Below are 22,941 nucleotides of genomic sequence, written 5' to 3' on the forward strand. Positions count from 1 at the left end.
TTTAATCCGTCTTATTTAACGTATAAAACTGCTAACAGTTTCGTTTACGTCAGCGCTTGAGCGCGGCCATTAAACATCTGTTCTTTTTTGCATCTTACGTGCACATCAATTCGAAGGCAGATGAATAAGTTGTTAGTTGCCGCCAGATGTTCATGCACGTCATCATCAGCTTGTCTTATGTGCCCTGCTGGAGGAAAGGATCCTTAAGCGATCTCCAATTATCTTTTTCTTGAGTCAGCTAACGCTATAGTTCCCGAAGCTCCGTTGGTGTATTCTTGTAAAAGGCCCGCAGTACACAAAGTAAACAAATTTAAACATTGTTGAGGATGCAATTATCAAGCCCAAGCCACAGTCATAACCGCGATCAGTAAGTGTTAAGTTCTGTGGATGCAAGCATGCAAAGAAACAGGAAGACGATCGAGTCAGACGCTCAAAGGTGGCTAACCGTGCGGCAATTAAAGTATGGCGTTTACTGCAGTGTGAAGTTCCCGTAACAAGATGTACATAAAGCATGCAGCAAATGATGATAAAAATTGTCCCTGGTGGCTGGCAGTGCATACAGTGACTCGGGCTATGTATGGACCACGATTGTGGAATGCATACGAGGCTTCCTCACCTCGTCTACATACGGAAAGACACCATCTAATGCGATAACTCTAATAGGCTATACAGGCTACCTGTTATATATATACATTACAAGGCCTGCCCAACTTCCATTTCTTTCTCTTAATCTCAACTACCAATATCGGCTACTTCTGCGCTCTAATCAATTGACACCGCTGCCTTCGTGTTTTTAACGTTACGCTTGCCGTTACAATTCGTTGAGCCGCTCAATGTACGGTCCTTCTTCCGGAGCTCCTTCGTTAGCCTCCAAGTTTCTGCCCCGCATATATATTAGCACCGGTATAAACGCAATCATTGTGCACGTTTATTTTCAAGCGAGCACATAGCGCGGTGCCAGTCGTGACTTGGTACGCGTTCCGGCCCATCTTTATTCTTCTGCACGGAGAGTGTATACATGTGTTTCTCACGGCCCGGGTCCTCCTTAGACGTATACATATATAAACGTACTCTTGCGCACAGATTGTTGATTGCCAATCGCGAATTCGCGTTGTGATGGCGGGCTATTAGATGTTATCTGAGTCTGTACATAATTGTTCAAACACATCTGTACTCTCAAACTATATAGGAGGGTGTAACTGGCCGAACACCTCGACATACAGCCACGCTGATTTAGATCAAACATGCACGCATCTCATGTACGTCACTGGGTATCGTATAATACACATTGCTGTAAGCGCTGTCACTCCTTTAATTCTTCATGTATATTGCCGTTAGCCTGCTGCTAAACGTTTAAGGTCACATGATATGGGTCGGTATACATATGCCAAGTTACGTTTTAGAGAATATAATAACTACTTTAATGTTAACTACTAAGACATGGGGGGTTAGAGAGCCCCTCTATGGGCTTGGCAATAATTTTGACCGCATCAGTTTACTTAACATGCACCGCGGCATTCCCCACGCTTAGGAATGCGGCAGCCAAGATTCGCACGTGTGACTCGATGCTCAGCGGCATGAACGCATTGGGCACGGTGGCAAGAATTCAGGAACGGAGCGACAACCACCCATTTCTCGAGTACCATATATATATACACCACGAAAGGAGCAACTTCGTGCTTCTTGTGTGGCACCTTCGCTGTATATATATATCGGACGGTGTAGAAGCTGTTCACCTGAAGCGGGAATAGCATAAGCGCACGCTGAAATATATTCTGAATTCTTTCACCAAATGCATGAGGCAGCAAAACAACAAATATGCACCGCAACGGTGACGACGACAACAACAACCGTTTTTCCTCCTTACATGCAGGCCGTGTTTACTCTCGTGAGATGATTTGCTGATACATACGGTATACAGTGCAACAACATCGGATCAATTAGCTATGCTCAGGAGGCGACTTTGGTGCGAGAGCCGAAGGCCTGCATACGCTAATTTGTGTTTGATGTAACTTTATAGCTGGATGTGCTACTTACGGCTTTTATAGTTCGCACATTATAAAAAAAAAAAAAAAGGAAGGTCCGACGACTATTTGCGCTCCAGGCGTATTTTTTTCCTTGCAATTTCTCGAATTGTCACTTCCGTCGACAAATGTAGAAACGCTGTGTGGCCAAGCATTTGTTACGATATAAAACGAGAGGGCGGAAATGGATGCGGCGGCGCTTGTTTGGCGAGAAGGTTCGCGCAAGGCGCATATTCTTTTCTCATTTTTGTGACGGTGTACTATATATACGCGGCCCGTGTGTGTCTACTGCAGAAGGCACGCAGCGCTACATCAAAATTCACTTACGCCCTTTCCCAGGGAAGGGAACGTTCGCTTCGCCGCACAGAGGCGCAAGTCGGGTTCGTACGGGAGGCGGCTAAGGTAGCTCGTTTCGCTTGTGCGGGAATGAAACGAAATGCGAAGAAACAACCGAAAAGCGATCGGTGCTGCGGAAATCGGTTCCCGACGCCTTGCCGCAACGAAGGGAGGAAGCGGCCGGCGGCGCGACACATCACCCGTAAATAAGGAGCCCGGCTTCGAGAGCTCCCGAAGCCCATTAAATGCGTGCAGCAGTGCGGCAGCGCCAGCAAGAAAGGGTGAGCACACATCGATGCAACCAGTCCATCCGCGCTGCACGCACGCGAGACCCGTCGACTGTTGTCAAAGGCTTGGAACAGACGACGCTGCTCCCTAGAGCAGCAAACGAAGGCTCGATGCATCGTCGGGTATCGCGCGCACGAAATCCGTCTGCTCGGTGGACGTATCCACTAATGCCTTAAAGCTTCGTGCAAGTATATACAACAGAGGGAACTGTGGCGCTATAGTGTCTACGGGAGCTGCAGGAAGGGCGGTACAGCCAAAATGGAAATCATGAGTGTACCGTATACATGGATTTGCCTAAACTTCGCGATGCTGCAGCTTTAAACGGTATCGCGACTTTCCAAACTCATCATTTTCGTGAAAGTACAGCGCTATAAACAATTAAATAGGCACCGTTAAAATTATCCGAAAGCAGGAGGACATCCAGCACCGAAGCCCCATATTGAAAGCCGTACGGCACGGACACACAAACGAGCGGAGCCACTGCAATTAGCAGCGATTATGTGTGTGCGCAGATTCTTATTGCCTTCTGCATTAAAAAAAAAAAAGGTATACACTGCTTTGAAGTTTAGGCTAATGAAAGAAGATAGTGGGTAATAAACGAAGCCACGAGGACATCTGAAGCCACAAGCACGAAGCTAAGACAAGTCCACGTTCTATCATTCCCATGGTCGCTCAACGATCGCAGCCCCAGAGTTCTCTCTAGTAATTATTGTACGAAACTCTATGACTACTGCAGTTTCTACATGTGGGTGGTCGCCCCTTATTTTGAATATAAGTCTACGACGCACGGGAAGTTGCAAGAAAAAATTACATATACAAAAACAGCTACATTGTACCGCTGAGCGCGGCGCACCTTCGAATGTGCTGCACTGTTTTAGTGAGACGTGTTATAGTACGCAGCAGCGTCGTTTAATGCCCACGCGCTTCGCTGTCGCCGTTGTCCCGATTTCACCGTTTTATCCTTTTTTCTTTCAACATTCGCTGACACGAAAGAAGATGGCCGCACTACGACAGGACTTTCTTTTCTAGTCGGCGGCATTCTTCTGAAAGAGCAAGTAAAACCAGAAGAAAAACGGAAATAACGAGAATCAGAAGACGGGACCGCCAGCAAACCGTGGCCAGCCGCTTTATAATGGCGCACGACTACATAAACACGATGCCCGAGTCCCCCTTCGCCATCCAGCTTTCGCGTGTGCCTGCGCCCCCTTAAACTATTTTTGCTTTTCCGTTCAGACGAAGCGCGCGCGCGCGCTCCTTCAAGATGGCGGTTTACTCCGCCGGAACGGTGGTCTGGCCGCCTCCTAATTGGCCGAAGGGCGCCAGCGTCGGCCAATTAGGGCTCCAGCGCGGCGGCCTCCATTGGCTGCGACTGAAACGCGGCCGACGGCGTCGCGTTACGAACGGCCCAATGGCGTCGCGTCGCGGGCCTGATTGGCCGTGTCAGAACTCCTCCTCCTCCTCCACCTTCTCTTCGCTCCTGGCGCGCACTTCTCTTTCCTGTTCCTCCTCTCGTTCCACATCCGGGAAGGAGCAGATGGCGGAGGAGGGTCGGCGCTTCCTCCGCGGTGCCCGGAGGTGGGGACCGGGGCTTCTGTCACGAGTGCGTGTTCGCGGGATAACGGCGTCTTGACGCGGCGACGGGTTCGGCGGGGTTGCGGCGGGGCGCAGTCGCGCCATGCAGCGTGGCCCGGCGGCTCAACATCAGCGCTCGCCGTTCGCCATCCAGGAACTGTTGGGATTGAGCGATGCCGGACTGCCTGCTTCTTCTTCCTCCTCCTCGACACATCACGGCAACAGCCAGGTGTCCTCGCATGCGGCGGGATTGCACCCGTCGGTGCTGGGGCACCCGCCGGGGCACTCGCTGGTGCCCCAGGCGCCCCCCATGCACCACCCGCCGCCGCACTGCGGCTTCCCTGGCGACAGGGCCGGCGTGTATCTGGGACACGCGTTCGTGCCCTGTGCACCGTTCCTCCACGGCTTCGACGGGTCGGCCCACGGCATGCCGCCGGACGTCGCCGGTGAGTCTGACGTCGGAGAGTGTGTGTCACGCCCGTTTTATTCGTCCGTTTGGCGCCGTCAGAATCCCTATTGGGTATTACATAAAGGCGCACATGCTAGCATGCAGGAAACGCAGCCACAGACAAAGCTAAACTACTGAAAAGAGGCAATGTCGCTTTGGGGCGGGGGGCTATACGTACTTTTTACAGCGGATCGGACAGGCAGACAGCATAGTCAGTGAGGACATGATGGAGGACAGTCAATGTGAGGAGATTGCTGTCAAGTGTCCAAAACCCTGTCAATATCAACCAGTCCCGTCTCAGGCTGTCATACTGTCACACATACGCAGTCGTATATACAAGTTGTAGGCCGACAACTGCTACAAAAGGCAATTAGAAGAAACTTGTAAAGTTGTGAAGCGAGCTTTGCTCAACAAAAGCATGGTGTGTGACTTTCGGGACTATTCTTTTCCTACACGCACGAACTCACGCGATTGCGGCCTCTGACATCGATTATTGAAACTAGTGGCTGATTCTGCCCTCGTGCTAAATTAACAGCGCACGTGTAGCCATTTGATGAGGCACCACGTATGCGCAGCATGAGAAATGCCTCCGCAATGGCTGCGCGCTCCATTCATGGACCGCGTGGCAAAAACAAGCTCAGTCAGCCAGTGACGGTGCGCGAGCCTGACTGATCTCCAGTGGAGATCGGTTCTCTCCTCCGCGTCAAGCGAGAAGCCGCCTCTGCTGCGACAACACTGGTGGTCATCGTGCAATAACCCGGTATGCCGAGTCGGTCGAGCGCGGCTGCATGCGAGCCTGCGAAGTGCTGCGCATATGCATGCACTGTCCCTTGATAAACTCTTTCCCCTGATGCGTTAAAAGAAAAGCGGGGAAACCCGTTCCTGTATACTGGTGTGCACTGCCGGTGCGAAGTCGCGGGTTCGTGTTCTGACGGTTGCATTCCGCGAAGGAAAACGGCATGCTGCAGTAATGCTCGTGCAGTAATACTTTCGTCCAAGTATAGGAAAGACGTACAGGTGGTCGAAATTAATCGGCTGAACGTCCCTCACGTATAGTCAAACCATAGGGATGTGAGATTATTATACTTGTGTCAGTTGGTGCCTGGCCAGTAAGTCCACGAGACGTGGAAACTTCCGTTATGCGACCCACGTGATCCACGCGACCGTGGTTTACACTGTCATCGAGGTCGGCCAACATTTCGTCGCGCCTCATCCCATGCAGCCCATTATACGCTGTTGTATCTCGATATGACCGGCCAGAGAACACATACGTTATGATGGAAGGTTTATTCAAAAAAAAAAAAATTATGGGGTTTTACGTGCCAAAACCACTTTCTGAATACTGCATGCGGTCCAGGGTCTTCTTTTTTTTTTACAGAACCCTGTGGAGGGGTGGAGGGAGGAGGTTTACTACACAAAGGGTGGAGAGCAAGGGGTTGAATATGCAGCAAATAATTTGCAATAATTCATAAAACACAGCAGCAATTAAGACAAAATAATTATTGCATAAACAGTTAAATTTGTGCGTATGGTTATCGCTAACACGTTGTAACAATGAAGACTGCTAGCTGATGGCGACGATTTCAGAGGGAAGCATGTGTGAGCGCAGTGTTTTATGACATAGCACCAAGAAAAAATTGAGAGGGTGTCCGCAGTCGCGCTTGTTTAGAGATCACGTCTAAGCATGTGAACGGACAAGCCATGCCGAAGGCACTGCACCAACGGACGGTGAGACCGACAGGAGAGGAGGAAACAAGGGGGAGAGGGGGGCTTGTGTCCGCCCGTTGGTCGTTTTCATAATGGATTACTAACAATAGTCGAGCCACGCACCTTGTTTCACAGGTATACGGCGACGTTTATCGTGGCGTTTTCCTCCGATGCGCAGAACTCCAAACAATTTCTTAAAGCGTCCTTGGCCTAGACTTCAATGGCATACGTCTATGATATATATATATACGATGGCAAGGTGCTCAACATTGTAATTGCTTTGCATCTATTTATTATGAATGAAGGATGATGACAGGCAACGTAAATCCCTCCAGCTGTTTATCACCCAAACGCTGGACAGTCAGTTGCAAATGAAAAAGAAAGCATAGAAAAAAAAATTTGCATACATAGGAAATTTTCGCATAGTCAGATAGAGGCAGTATAGGAAATCTTCTTTATTCCAGACACTTCACGGATAGTTGCTTTTAAACAAGAACAAGCTTGAATATTGTACTCTGAATCTGCGTTTTTTAGGCAGTTGCAAGTCCAGCACGTATACAAGTCTGTCACAAGAGCATTAATTAATTTAGAGGTATCATGATTTTTTTTGTAAATGGCTCATAAATTATACAAAAATCTTGGTTCCTACAGCTCACAAAATTCGATACAATAATTGCGTCAGCGCTCACGATATAAAGCTCAAACGGTGCCTTATCGCAGTTGATTTCGCTGAAATAAGCATTACACTTACACCTGCATGCCACGACTTCATAAGTGCGTACACAAATTTTACCGTACACATGAAAGGAAACAAAAGAAAAAGGAAAGAAATAAAGCGATCTAAAGATGTGTCACGCATGTACACGTGCGAATTTGTAAACATTTTCACTAAGATATCCTTGGCAAATATGTACGAATATGATAACGAGCCGAGTCACATCTCGCCTGAAAATTCGATCTCCTCGTGGAAACAAAATATCACTGGATGAATGGATGGATGTTATGAGCGTCTCCTGTAGAACGGGGCGGTGGGTTGCGCCACCAAGCTCTTGCTATTATACTGCCTTGTGTCCTACCTAAGTTAAACAATAAATATATATATATATATATATATATATATATATATATATATATATATATATATATAAACACTATGAACTCCCACGCCCAAATTTTCTGATCCCCTATTGCGAACTGTGCTTTTGTACGTCTTCGTCTTTATAGTCGTTTCCCTACTTTTCTTCCACCAATCCTCCAATCGCCTCTTACTAATGCCTATTGCGGGCATGTTTGCTTTACCACTGCTCCCGCTGAACCCAAGGGCTTCAAGGAGGCCAGTGGTGCCTAAATCGACCGCTGCAGGTAGACGTCTTCACATTCCAATAAAACATGCTCCACAGTTTCCCTAGCTTTACCGCAGCAAGCACATGCTTCTTCTTCCTTCTTATATCTCACTTTATAGGCGCGTGTTCTAAGGCATCCCGATCTCGCTTCGAAAAGTAATGAGCTTCCTTTTCAGTTATCATAAATGGTTTCGTTCCTGATTTCGTTTTTTTCTCTTAAGTAGTTACTCATGGCAGGTTTCTTTTCCATTGCCGCCACCCATGAAATTATTTCAGCCTCTCTGACTTTCCGCTTGACCTTCTTTGTTGGTGTGTTGCCCACCCTACAGGCCGCATACTTGCTGGTAAGCTTCCTAGTTCTTTCCCTCCACTATGAATCAATGTTTTTCCTGTACAGATACCTGAACACTCTCCCAGCCCATTTACTTTCTTCCATATTCCTCAGCCGTCCTTCATACGCAATTTTACTGCGAGCTTCCCTCACTTCAAAACTAGTCCAGCCCATATAACCCTGCACAGCTTCATTTGTAGTCTTCCCGTGAGCGCCCAATGCGAGGCGACTCACTGACCTTTGGTTCCCGTCGAGTCCTGATTGTACCCCTGATTTAAAGCAAACAACCGAATTTCCAAAAGTAAGTCCTGGAACCATTACAGCTTTCCACATACCTCGGAGGACCTCGTACCTATTGTATCCCCATAGCGCTCTGTGCGTCACTATGGCTGAATTTCTCTTCCCCTTCACTGTTATTGGTTTTTACTGTGTTTCCGCATACCTATTGCCTTCGTTTATCCATATACCAAGGTATTTATATTCCGTTGCCCGAGGTATTTCCTGGCCCTGTATCTCCACTGTCTGTTCACTGCTTTCATTGAATACCATAACACCTGATTATCTAACACTAAATTTCAAACCTAAATTGTTGCCTTCCTGTCCACAGATATTAGCCAGACGTTAATTGCAAATCACTTTGCTTGTTAGCTAGCAACACAATGTCGTCCGCATAAGATAAACCTGGGAGTTGCATGCTCTACTACTGTACCCGCCTGTTTGTATGAGAGATTAAACCCGATATTACTTCCTTTTAGCGCCCTCTCCATCCTCACCATGCACATCATAAACAGCAGCGGGCATAAAGGGCACCCCTGCCTCAGTCTCTTGTTGATATGCACTTTTTCCTCGCTCCTCATCCCTTCCAATTCAACGCAAACGGTATTTTCTAGGTAAATCTCTCTCAAAAGCTGTAGACAATCGTTATCTAAGCCTTCTCCTTCCAGAATATCCCACAAAATGTTGCGGTCTACGTTGTCGTACGCTCCTGTAATATGTAAAAAGGCCACATACAACGGTCTGCTTTCTGCTTTTGATATTTCAATACACTGAGTAAGAACAAACAAGTTATCATCCAATCACTTGCACTTGAGTGTGGTGGCATCTTGCGTTGAAGTTAATTTATTCATACTTTGCATTCTGTGTCAAATTCAGGACACTCTATAGTAAAGCAATGGTAAAGGTCGCCAAGAACTTGACTCTGCACACACGACGATGGCAAAATGAAGCTTGGCCATTCGGAGCGGTAAAATCTCGCTGCGGAATCTGCGGCCAGTCGGGAGTGAAGCGCACAACGCCAGTCGGAATAAGATCGTGGAAAGTGCACGCCACGTTCGTGCGTCGCACAGGGGCGGAACAGAAAACCGCGTTTCGCGGTGCACAATCCGTGAAGTGGAACGAATAATTCGACGCCAGTTATTTCGGCCTAAATGCATGGTCATATATTGAAATGCGCAAACATGAAACTGCACTTTTATCTTTCATGACGATACTAGTCAACTGTCCAGTATAAGCATGCATGTGCCGTAAAGTTTGTAACTATATGAAGTTAATGTACTTAGCCTATTACTAAATGAATTACTTAGTTTTTCTGTTTTGCAATGATGTCCGCCTGGGCAGATGATTCATATATATATATATATATATATATATATATATATATATGCAAAGTACCTCGAGCGGTCAAGAGCTATGACAATTTTGCGCGTATATTCACAGCAGGCTTGTTTCATGCTCGGAAAACCACCTTTATGGAGCACGTATTGAAAAACACAAAGCTGTATGGGGATTTTTTCATGTTACTCTACAATTTTCTCGTTGACGCTTGTCGCCTAAAAATATTTGCGAAGTTCATTGATTGATTAAGAGTAATTATGTCATTAGGCGTAATGCAAGAAAATACTTTGAGTATCTCCAAGCGACGGCAAACAACACTATACTATGCTTCTGTCCAGCTACGTGGCATTCGTATATTTCTAAATCTTGGTGCATGAGAGTTGGGACACCCTGTATATCCGTAAAGTCACTCATTTATAACAGAAGAGGATAAAGACGCGTGTTGTGACGTCAGTGAACACCATTGACGTATATGATGGCAGCGCAGTGACAAACGTTTCATGTTCACACCTGTAGTTCGAGAAAGGCGGTCAAATTACCTCGGTGAGCCACGTGGTATAGTTCGATTGTACAGAACAACCGGCTGTATCGCGTTACAACAGAGGTTCCGCTGTGCCACCTCAGTTGACGCTTACCCGTGCAGTGTGTTCGGCTGTCCGTCGGCGAACAGCTCGGCTTCGGCCCTCAATTAACGCGCAGATCGCACGCTTCGTCGCGTGCAGCCGGCGCACGTGCGGCCGTCGAGGCGTGGCCGCTCTCCGAAATCAATCAAGCGGGCGCCGCACCGCATGCACGGGTCGACCGAGCTGCTGGAATATGCGCGGCGCGTCTCGATGCAAATCAGCGGCCCTCGCTATCTTCGCGGCCTCGGTGTCCGTGGCCTTCGGGCACCGAACACAACGCTCTGCCGCACGGTTCGTATAGCTCTGCGCACGAGGAGCACGCACGCTCGCACGCTTAATTCGGTGTGTATACCTTCGTCGTGACGTGGTGAACTTCGCGTTCGCTCGAAGCACACAAAGCTTGTTAGGTGACCACTTTCCGTAGATAAATGTCGTGCACAAATTACACATGCTTATAAGCTGCCCTAAGCTTACGAACAGCACTGCTTACTAACTGCCAGTGCTCCCGTAGTACCTCCACGCGAAAGGCTATATATGTGCACTATATTCGAGTTCCTCTTTTGGGCTTACGTATCTGACTTGGAGAACGCTTATTGTTACCGCTGGACTGGATTGTATGGGCAGTTTACTTCGTTCGGGATACTCTCTCTCCCTTTCCCCCTTTCCTCAGTGCAAGGAATATCCAACCATAGCTACCTCTGGTTAACTTCCCTGCATGGCTTTTTGTAATTCCTCTCTCTCTCGCTCTCTCTCTCTCTCTCTCTCGCTCTCATAACAATACGTGGTAAATGGGAATATATGCGAAGCGTATGTATACCATAACGCGACACAAGCACATTCACACTATTTACACAACCAGCATACGAACAATTGACATCCTGATGTAATTTACTGTGTAAGAAAGGTGTGGTGGGGCAACGAATGAGAGGTAGTTGTTGTTTACACGTCTTAATCACATTCTTTAAAAGCCAGCGGGTTGTAGCCGGATACATTCGTGCACGGAAAACTATAATGGCCTTGCTGTGCTTTTTTTGAGCGCAGGTCTGTCGGCTGTGGATGGAAGTGGCTTTAAAGAAGCCATGTGCCTTTCGTATTAGAATGGAAGAAAACGCATACGTGTGAAATGCATGCGGTCGCGAGGAAAGGCCTTGCACACGCTTTGCCTGTAGCTGACCTCGATGCAGCGTATACATGCCTCTATAGAGACGATCACCCGCGACTACGTTGGCTTGTGTTGCTCACAGATCATTTCCAGGACAAGGCATTATGGAATGCCGACCTCATTAGACATCGCTCCCGAAGGCGCTGATACAATTTTTGAGGACAAATTACCTGAACAAAATGCTCTAGCCTTAACTGGTATTCTTTGTGATCATGTGATGCGATTGTGAGCGTTTATCGAGACCGGCCGTGCACATGTGATAGTGTCTCTGCTATCTTATTATCTTTCTGCCTTCCCCATCCCCTAGTGTAGGGTAGAAAACGGAATTGTTTGTTCCGGTTAATGCCTTTCTCCTTTCTCTCTCCTATGCTAATTGATTTAGAATGCTTTTTTTTCTTTTTCGTCCAGTTATTCTCGCAATTTTTCAAGTGATCTTGCCATCTAGGATCGTGTTTCCTTGCGTGACGTAAGTTCGCTATGCTAATAACCTTATTGCTCTTCACTGTGAGTTTGATGAAGGTTACCCAATATATGAGCCATCTTGGTCGTGTCATCGTTGTTCAATGGTATTTGCTGAGTCATTATTGTCATCCTTAATAAGCTGTCGGCGGGGACGCTAACGCTGGTTTGGGTGGCTCTTCCTTCCGAAAGCCCCCAATGAATGTTTTAAGACGAAGCTCTCCTTGGCTCTGGCTCAACTTTCCCGCACTTTACATGTGGCCGAGTAAAGTGGGACGATCCAGTAGGCAGCTGCAGTTAACGGCGGGGACTTCAAGGGCTGATCCTGATACCAGCGCATTATACGTGTCTTCGAAAGGGTTTTTGAGTGGTTTGTATTGCAGGACGATGTACTGGAGGCAGTGCAAAACCTCATATGTCTATAGCATTAACCAATAGTAGAGCTTACGAATAAGCGTCCCCAGTAGCTTATCTCTGAAGCTGTCGATTGACTTTGACAGTTGTCCTCCGATAGCTTCTGCCCATATTTTTCTTTCTCGAGCATATCAGAAGATAACCGTTGAAGGTACGTGAAGAAGATACGTGAAGATCAGTTAAGTTAGACATGGAAAGAATGTTTTCTACTAAGAAACCACGTTTCAAGATTAATCCCAACGTAATTTGAAGTTTGAAGTTTATTGGGGTGCCCTCTCTTACAAGAGCTAAAGGCCAAGAGCTAAAGGCCATGATGCCTGACAGAGGCTCTTGCTCCTTGTATGATGCAGCCTAAGTTACTCACAGTTAAGCATAACAGAGGGGTTGGTTGCAACCTGCAGATATATCACAATGAAAAGAAACTGTATAATTAATTGTCTATGGCCATGAACGACACCTTGGCCTACGCTAGCCTGCGGCCGCGTGTTATGCAGTTGAACGCAATACCTACAGAACCGTCGGGTGATTGCTCCAGTTAGACCCTTGATGAAACGTGACCTATATCGCTCCCTGCGACCAGCATCGAAAGAGGGAAAATTATTAGTCTTTCTGGGCGTTATAGCTAACTTAAGGCGCGTGAGTGTCCATATGTTCTTTAGATATCAAGACAAGGCATAATCCAAGTCTTCTTTATATCACAGGAAAGAAATTTACGTCTAATTCTAATAATACACGTTTTCCCCACAATAATAATATTTTACTGCCTAGGGCTCGCACTAATTACGGACAAAATACCGTAAGCTTCGCTGCCATCAAGGGAGGAGGAGGAGACAGAGGGGAGGAAAGACAGGGAGGTTAGCCAGTGTAAGTACCGGCTGGCTACCCTGTGCTGGGGAAAGGGGTAAAGGGAATAAAAGGAGAAAGAAGAAGAAGAGGAAAAAAATGTAAACCAGAAAATTCACACAGTAACGCGATACTACGCGCTACAACATTCAAAGGCGGTCGCCCAATCCGCTGCCATCAAAGTGTGGAAAATAGTATACCCTTGGAGGCTAAAACCTCTTCCTCATTAATAATTTTCAAACGTTCAGTTCGCCTGTTCATGAGCAGTTGATTTATATGACGATCGCTGTCGTTACTTCTTTCTCCATCCACTCCAGTGCATTTCGTGTATTCTTATTTATGTTCGTACAGTTACTTCACGTCGTGTGATTTATTAGTGTTCAACTTCTATTGATTGTATATGTGACACTTCGTTATGCCTTCGCTTATATACTCACTTATTTGCATGTGTTATTCAATTTTGATTAGGTCTTCTGTTCGTTATTTCCTATTCTTGCCTACTCCCTGTACTTGTATGTATTATTTGCTTGTGTTTCGCAATTGATTCTGTTTGCTTGTATTGTATGCCTGAATTTCGGAATTGCCTCTGTTATGTTGTGTTATTTTTAACATATTTTAACAAGAGGTCCCATTGCAGTGTTCACACTAAGGGTCTGTATACCATTCTCCATATGTAACTCCCCATGTAACATTCAATAAACTCAAACAAGTCCCCACGTCGGAACGACGACTCCAGCATAAATCGCTTAGAGAAGCTCAAATTGATTTTTAACGGCCTTTTTCAAAGAGCGTTTAACGAATAGAAGTGCAACAGAGAATTCATAGAGTTGTACAATTATCCTTCGCAAATGTGGGGCTTCCCTTGTTTGCCCTCTGTCGATCGCCTCAAGCCTTTATCTTCCTGCACACATTCTGCCTTATTTGGATATAATGCGAAGTAGTTATAGAAAGTCTTTCATTCTGAGCTATTTACGCTCCAGAGCATCAAGTGAAGTTCACCGTCCGTAACAATTATTACCCGTAGATCAAGGAGACAGTATGTGCACACTAATAATGTCGCAAATATCGTGCACGAAAGTAAAACACAGCGGAATAAATGCACCGTATAAGACTGGCCGTTTCGGCGGACGGCGATGCAGTGATAGAGACGGCAAGGTTGAGCGTTGCACTCGAACTCGTCGGAGGGCGTTCTGAACGCATGCGCACGCGGAAGCGACGCGTTGCCGCGACGCAGCACTCACGCCCGGCCACTATATGGGCGGCGTCTCGCAAAGATGGCGTCGTGCGGAGCGCCGCGCCATTGGCGTTAATCAGCATGGAGTGAAATGCACGGGATAACGTTAGCGTGCTGTTTACCGCTCCGCTCACACTGCAGTGGTTGCACGCAGCAGCGGAGGCGAGCGCTGCCCCGGCTCCATGCATTCTGTGCAGCGCCGATTGAGCGCAGCGTCCACTCCGCTGTCGCCTGTTTTTTCAGCCAACGCACTACGCGTCTCTGCAGTCGAGGCCCTCTCGGCGTTCGGACGCGAGCGACGCCGTCACGCAGTACAACGGCGACGCGAACGCGCTTCAAGCGCATACTGCTATCGCAATAATAATAATTAAAAAAAATCGGTAGTTGCCGAAGACCGCTTTCATTTGAAAAGATTAGTATTGGAGGAAACCATACGCAAAACTTATTTTATTCTATATATAGATATATTTTGTTCCCGAAAGTCTAACGTCTTCAAATGCAGGATCTTTTCACGTGCGGCAGCCTTGCGCGCACTGGAGAACAATATTACAGGAAGTTTGTAAACATCGCGAAGACAACACGCTTTCTTTTTTTTTTCGTTTTATTGTGATAGAAATTATGTGGACAATCCGGAAGCATTTCTGCCGTCGCCGTGAGGTTCCGTATACGAGTGAGAGCGTGCGAGGGTGAGCCGGCGAGCGCGGTTCAATCTCGCGTGCGGGAGCGAGGAACGCGGACCGGATGCGCGCCCTCTCCTGTGGCGCGCGAGGCAGGACAAAGCCACATATAGCTACTAATTTGCTATCGCAATCGGTGCTTCGCCTTTCGGGCGTATCTGCTAATTTTTTCCCGCTTATTTTATACCGAATCTGCGTTCGGTTTCCAAGAAAAAACAAAAATGTCGAAATTGCGTATTAAGTGCATACCTGTACAACTCAGTATTTTGTTGTGTTTGTATGGCTGCATGCAACGACTCAGTTAGTTCTATCCAGATGCCTAAAAATTTATTCTGCATACCTTAATCGGTAATTTTAGAATTGAACTATAAGAAGCCTTCCACTTTCTTTGTGTCATATACATTCTCGAGATGGCTAACGGTGGATGTATAACGCACGCGGAAAAAGTAGGATCGGTGGTTAAAGGAACACGAAAGAGTAACGTTAGGTTAGCGTGCATTGTTATGTTGAACGTTTATGAAGTACCAGAGTTATTGCTCTTGCTATGGTAAGTCAGAAAAGAAGCAAAAACTAAAGGCGTGCTTCAGTTCCGCCCGCTCTATACCTCCTTGTATTCTCAGCATGCAGTTTTGGACAGCGTCTACTGGAGACTGTATGCCTGTGAGTGAATAAACTTTATCTCAGAGACAAAGCTGCGGATGCCCGAAGGTGGGCGGCCACCCTATTACAGGTAGCCGTGGCCCTGTGCTGACAGCCTGGCCCTGTTCGCCAGTCGTAGTTGGTCCTCAGGTTTTGGGCTTGTCAGCTGTGCCTCCCGCTGGTCTTCTGTTGCTGCTTGGATAGGCGCTGCCCGCGGGCTCTTTTTGCATTCCCCGACCATGCGGTCAAGCGTGTTTGATGTATTGCAGAACGGACAGTCTCTTGTAAATTTTGAGGGGCACGTTGGGTGTGGTAGAGTGCCGTGGAGATAACTGCCCATTTGAAGTCGACGTATAGTATGACGGCTTCTTATCTGTTAAGCTTGGCGTGTGGTGATGAATATTCCCACCCTCCTGTTCTTCTTGTAATGTGCCAGAATGTTGCGGTATTTTCTTTCTATCATTTCTTCTTGGTCTGACGGTAGATGATGTCATGGTAGCCCGGCGTACATCTTCTCGGGCGGCGGCGGGAGCCGCTCGGTTTCCCACCAAGGATTCGTGTCCCGGCGTTCATTCAATGCACGTTTCTGGGATGTCTTGGTTCTTGATGATGTTCAGTGCGTTCTTGCTAATTCTTCATGCACGAAAATGGTGACAGGCTGCCTGCGAGTCTGTGACGACGATGACCGCCTCGTCACATCGGCAGGTCTGTATGGCCATTGCTATGGCGACCTGCTCGGCTACCTCAATGCCCTTAGGAGCTATATACTGATGTTGCTGCTATCTGTTCGTTCTGCTTGTTGGTTACGCAGACAACATAACCTCCCTGCCTAGTATCTGGCGGCGTCCGTGTACCTTATTTCTGACTTGTTGATTTCTTTGTTTAGCATTTTTTTTTTTGTAGCGCGGTGTCTCTCGCTTGTCTTCTCTTTTGTTGTATTCTCGGTGCACGTTTCTTGCTATGGGTGCTACGTATATATTTGCTCTCAGGGTCGGGGGTACACGCTGTGGACTGTTGTGTTCTTCTTCGGCAGGGTACACAAGTCTTCTGAGGAGAGCTCTAGCGGCAGTGGCTAATAATTTATCTATAAACAACGATTACAGGTACTTCATTTTAAATTAAACCGGGGACTCAACCAAGTGAGTTTTGAGAACTGTTTCTGACGAGGATTGCTCAAAATATGCGAAAACTCTTTGAAATAGGTGACGTCATACGCTGCTGTTCGGACGCGAAAATAAAGCGAAACCTTATCCTTAATTTTCTCTGTTGGTGACCAACTTCCCTCTACAAGTGAGCGCAAATCGGGTCTTGAAAGAGTGATTCTCTGAATTGAACTTGATGCCTCAGTCGATTTCGCTACGGGGACTGTACTTCTTTGCGAAGTGGCCACCGCTTATTGAGATGCCCTGACGTGTCGGCAGTCGAGTCTTCTTCTTATACGGCACACTTAGCGTTTTCGGCGTTTCGTTGTCGAAGCAACCCACGTACGTGAAACTGCCTTTTAATTGGAATAAAACGAAGGCACGACTCCAGTGAATGAGCTCGACACCAGCACAGAGTGCCGTTAACCTTGGCTCCTGGGGCCGCTTCCCGCCGGCGGGGTGCTCTTGCCGGGCGCACATCACACGAGCGGCGCCGGGTTCTGGCCACGTGACACCAGCCCTCGCCGCTCCAGGAGGGCGGGGGTGGGGTGTGCGCGCTTCTCGCTCGATAACGAGCGTGGCGCGCGCACGGCGCTCACCTCTGGAGCCCCGGCGACGGCGCTAATGGCGTCATTAGCGGGCGTTGCCCCACCGTCACGCCGGCGGGGCCCCGCCGGGCTCGTCGGGTATGCGACCCCCGTGCGACGTTTCCGCAGTCCTCCCGCTGCTCACTACATAGACGGCCATGCCGGCTTTGTCGTGCACGGCTCTCCGTTCCGCGATCTCGTGTCTCTCTCTTGTCCCGCGTTCGTCTGCCATTTGTATCGCCCAGTTTAAAATTACATTTTGCAGCGCGGGCAGCTGACACGAACTACGTAAGACCAAGATTTGCACGTGATTCCGGAAGTGGTCGGCTCTGCTAGTGCTGAGTATGCGACGGCAGCGAGAAGCGTAATCACCCATTTACTGTACAGGCAATCGATCGATCAATCACAGTCAATCACACGAAGTTTCGTCAAGTGTAGCTGTTGTCAAAGGCTTTATATATATATATATATATATATATATATATATATATATATATATATATATATATGCATTATCATTACAAACATGCCGCACCCCAACCACTGCCACGTGGCGACGACGTCACTGGCTCGGTATGTAGCGAGCGGCATATAAGAAAATAAGAGCTCTCGCCATCGATGTCATGTGCAGCCCAGCTTGGCCTAAGCTACAGTGTTGCCAAAGCCAGGGCCAGGGCGTGAGCTTTACACATCGGTCACGTGGCATAAATTGTGCGCGCGATGGGTTCGGTTCGACACGGTGCCACTTTTTTTCCTCGTCTGCTTGCACGCAAAACGTGTCTTTATGGCGTTCAAGTGCCTTCAATTGCCGATTGCGTATAAGCTGGACCCCTTGCTACGGCTACAAGTGCCATCTAGCCTTTCCCGCGGCGAAACAACCTTGCTGTGCCGCTTGTGGCTCGAAGTGGCGTTCGCGAACGCTTGCTCCTATCGCATAATGGCCGAGAGCTCGATGTGCGACTGCTGTAGGTGCGAGCATACCATCGAGCACCTATCGTGTACCTGTCCTCGCTACGACGTACAACGCGTCTCTCTGTCTCGGGACAACCTTAGGCCGAGTGGACTCGAGACTGTTCTCCGAGTCAAAGATGGTCGGACCGTCCATGGCCACACCCGTAAATGGCACAAAAAGCGATTCGTGCACTAGTGCGCACCACACTTGAAATGCATCGGTTTAAGAGACTGCTTGCACATGTCCCCGTGCATCCTCCCACGTGTACGCAATGCTCGCTCTCTCCCTCTCTTTATTTCCTTTTCCCTTACCCCCAGTGCAGGGTAGCAGACCGGACGCTCGTCTGGTTGACCTCCCTGCCTTTCCTCCACTTGCTTTCTTTCTTTCGTCTGTCATGGCGTAACCTGCTCTTGCCTTGGTTAAGATGACTCGTGCTCCTTGAGATTGCTCTCCGGAATGAGGGTCGATCGTCTTGATCAGCGATCGCAGCCGTGCTGTTCTCTCAGCGGCGTTTCTGGAGGCAGCACCGTTCTTCTTCGTGGGCCTCGCTTTAGAACGTCCGGGACGAGCCGCGATGGGTTGCGAGCGGCGATTGAGTCGTGCCTCGCTCGCCAGTTCGTGGACCCGCTCCTTGCCAGTGATTCCAACATGGATGTGCATCCGCTTAATGATAGTCCTATTTCCTGGCTCTATTATGCGCCAGCATGCAATCTTGCTGCTGTAGGTGGCGCCGTTAATTGCGCCTCGGAGCTCCCGGTCACGCAGTGCCATGCATGTGCTGTCGGAGCAAAGGATATTGCTTGTTTGCGCAGGCACTTTCCCTCCTTTCTAAATTCCTTGCGTCGACTTCCCACTGTGTTTGTTGCACTTGGATGGACTTGGCGGCCCAATGATTGACCAAGACAGACGAGTACCCGTGCAAAATTGCGCGAAGCTCCAGTTTTGTCGCCGCTTGTTCACGTTTTGAACCTACGACGTGGGTTCAGTTCATTTGCGCGTTTTTTGCAGTGTGCCAAGACTATCGCCGTTGAGGTGCTGCAGGGCTTCCGAAACCGTCAACGCGCACACGCCGAGTGTCTGCTTCTCGGCATTCGGGGTCGCTTCTGCGATGGTTCGGGGTCGGTGCACCACGTGCGCCTTCGTCGATTGGTCTTACAAGTTGGCTACACAGAGCTCCGCGCGATAGTCGTCGCCACACAAAGACATGTACCGGACAGGAGATTACTCAAACTGGCCTGCTTCCAATCTGCATCTGTATGCATATATGATATAAAGAAGGATCCAACTCGAGGATGCCCGCCGCGGTTGCTTAGTGCACATGGCTATGGTGTTGGGCTGCAGAGACATGACGTCGCGGGATCAAATCCCCGCCACGGCGGCCGCATTTCGATGGCGGCGAAAACATGATGAACGTGGTGTTTTGTGGCGCAAGGGCCAAATGTGGCCAAAGAGCGCCAGGGCGGCGAAAACACCCGTGTGCTTATCTATAGATTTAGGTGCACGTTAAAGAACCGCAGGTGGTCCAAATTATTCCGGCGTACCTCACTACGACGTGCCTCGTAATCAAATCGTGGTTTTGGCAGGTAAAACCCCAAATTTAATTTAAATTAATTAACTCGCGATGACGGCAACGGCGTCGACAACGATATTGACGACGACGACGACGACGACGACGACGACAACAACAACAACAACAACAACAACAACAACAACAACAACAACAACAACAACAACAACAACAACAACAACAACAACAACAACAACAACAACAACAACAACAACAACAACAACAACAACAACAACAACAACAACAACAACAACAACAACAACAACAACAACAACAACAACAACACGTGTACTGGCATTAACGGATATGTATCTTGATTATGTATATAAACGGTGAAAAATCCAATGAAAACATACGCACCCACTGTCACTGTGTCGCACTGCATCTAGCGCAAGGGCGAGAAGGAAGCGGGAAAGCGTAGAACGCCTCGCCGTGTGGGCAGATTACTTGCGTCACACATGTAAATTGTCCGACACGCAACACAAACCTTGTAGCATAACAACTGTTAAATAAAGGGGATACTTAAACGAGTTCGATGCATGAGGCGTATTTCCTCCATCCATCTGAACACGTAAAAGGGCGTGCATCTCTCTATCAAGCACATAAAAAAAAAAAATCCTTGCGGCAAAGTCGATGGCCGAAAATGTAGACAAGACCACGCGGGCGAAACGGTTCACATCCCCCTATATAGTGGACCCCTGTACCATTACGCTGCGCATTATTTTCAGTTCTTTTCTTTAAAATTACCGCGGGAACGATTGCGGAAAACATTCATCCCGGGTATGAAGTCAAGTGCATGCGCAAGTGCTTAGAAGTGTTTTAGTCAGAACACGAGTTCTGTCAGTACTCGAGACAATCGAAACTAATTTCTAGGCCATTATGTCAGCACAGACAAAGAAAAGCACCAGTGAAGTGAGTTTTCAATAGCGCGAGATGAAATGAAAATCCAGGATGCAGCGTCAACATTCCCAACCCACCACACGAGGTTACATATTCATCTCGGTGTTGAGGCAAAGGAAAACCGTTTTTATCGCAATAAACTTGAGAAGATAGTTACTTTGTTCATAAGGAGATACCATTGCTGCATGTATTTCGCGGGCATCCGCAGTAAGCTGAAAAACACTAATGCTTAACAGATAGAAAGTTAGAAAATGTCTAATCGGATGTTTTCCAAGGCGCTCTATACAACTTTCTAATTAGAATTTTCTGTTTAACTTCGTTGCTTCAGAAGTTGGTTAATTATTTATTTTATTTTATTTAGTTCTTCATACTGTCAACCCTCTGCTGAGGGTTCTTACAGGGAGGGCAGACCATATATACAGGCAGACCATACATACAGGTGCATCAAGCGGCAGCGGAATCGTAAAAGTACATGTTTAACAATTTTTCAAATTCACAAACATCACTGGCATCTGCCAGAAAGCTTGTTATCGCGTTCCAGAGTTCAATCACGGCAGGGAAAAAAGAAAAGCGGAACACATCACTGTGAGCAAAGTATGGGCGTAAAACATATTGATGATTAACACGACTGCTTCGTTTTCCTGGAAGCTGCACATACTCATCTTTGTTGATTTTTGAATGTCCATGTAGTATTCTAAAAACACTTTCAGACGATTTTTTTGCCTTCGTACTTCTAGTGTTTCCAGTTCACAAGACTGCAACATCAGTGTAACGGAATCTAAACGGCGGTACTTTGAGCATATGAAGCGCGCGGCACGACGTTGAACTTTTTCTAACTTTGTAGTCATTTCTTTCTGATGAGGGCTCCAGATGACTGAGGCATATTCAAGTAAAGGTCTAACAAAAGTTTTATAAGCTATAAGCTTTACTTCTCGCGAAGCTTGACCTAGTTTTTGCCTTAAGAAACCTAATCTCTGATTCGCCTTCGAGCACAGATTTTCTATGTGCGTTTGCCATGTCAGATTATGCCTAACTGTAACACCTAAATATTTAAACTGGTTAGCACGAACTAACAAATTACCATCGATGTAATAGTTAAAAGGCAGAACGTTTACTTTCTTAGTAATATGTGTGTGTGTTGATTTAATGTAGTTTATATGCATGCTCCATAATTTACACCATCGGCTGAAATTTTCTAAACAACGACTAATTCTGAGTTGATCCTGAACATTGGTTACGGTAGAATAAATTAGGCAATCATCTGCAAAAAGCTTCATTTTTACCGGTTCTTCAACAACAGAAGAGATATCGTTTATATATATAAGAAATAACAGTGGGCCCAAGACTGACCCCTGAGAAACAGCTGAAAGCACTTGGAGTGGACTCGACAGGCTGCCATCTAAACTTACAGTCTGTTTACGATCACTTAAATATTCTTTTATCCATAGCACTAACCTTTCATCGATACCCATTTCTCTCAGTTTAAAGATCAGCTTATTATGCGGAACCTTATCGAAGGCTTTCGCAAAATCTATACAAATGACGTCAATCTGGTGCTTCTCATCTAAGGCGGCAGCGAGATCATGAACTACTTCAATTAATTGTGTAATGGTAGATAGTCCAGTACGGAAGCCGTACTGGTATGAGTAAAGTAAACTATTCCCTTCTAGAAATTGTAAAATATGTTTTGCGATGATGTGTTCCAGAAGTTTACAACTGATACATGCGAGTGAAATAGGACGGTAATTATTTACAAGTGTGCGATCACCGCCTTTATGCACTGGTACAACTACAGCCCTGCGCCAGTCTGTGGGTAGAGAATGCGTATGTAATGATTTCTCGAAAATTATCGTTAAGAAGTATGACATCCCTCCAGCGTAGCGTTTAAGAAATTCAGGACAAATTCTGTCAGGTCCACTAGATTTTTTTCCATCTAAACTCAGCAGCAATTGGAACACCCCTTGTTTGATTTCCAGATTTTCCATTGGGTAACGTGTAATATATGGTAAATGCTCGTCTGCATTCATGTTTGTATTAGTCTTGACTAATTATATATTTAAGCGAAATACAGAAATTAGC

The 22,941-nt window shown here is 47.2% G+C and overlaps 1 protein-coding gene across 1 annotated transcript in view; it reads left to right on the forward strand.

The window, feature by feature from the left end:
• The first annotated feature begins 4,185 nt into the window (after positions 1–4,185).
• LOC142563603 (uncharacterized) overlaps positions 4,186–22,941 on the forward strand; it is an 85,095-nt gene continuing 66,339 nt past the window's right edge. Inside the window, exon 1 of the mRNA XM_075674181.1 lies at positions 4,186–4,666. Within this exon, the coding sequence (XP_075530296.1) occupies positions 4,324–4,666 (343 nt within the window). The 5' untranslated portion in view covers positions 4,186–4,323. The remainder of the gene's footprint in view (positions 4,667–22,941) is intronic.

The sequence above is a fragment of the Dermacentor variabilis genome, chromosome 11, assembly GCF_050947875.1.
Source record: "Dermacentor variabilis isolate Ectoservices chromosome 11, ASM5094787v1, whole genome shotgun sequence".
Classification (NCBI taxonomy): domain Eukaryota; kingdom Metazoa; phylum Arthropoda; class Arachnida; order Ixodida; family Ixodidae; genus Dermacentor; species Dermacentor variabilis.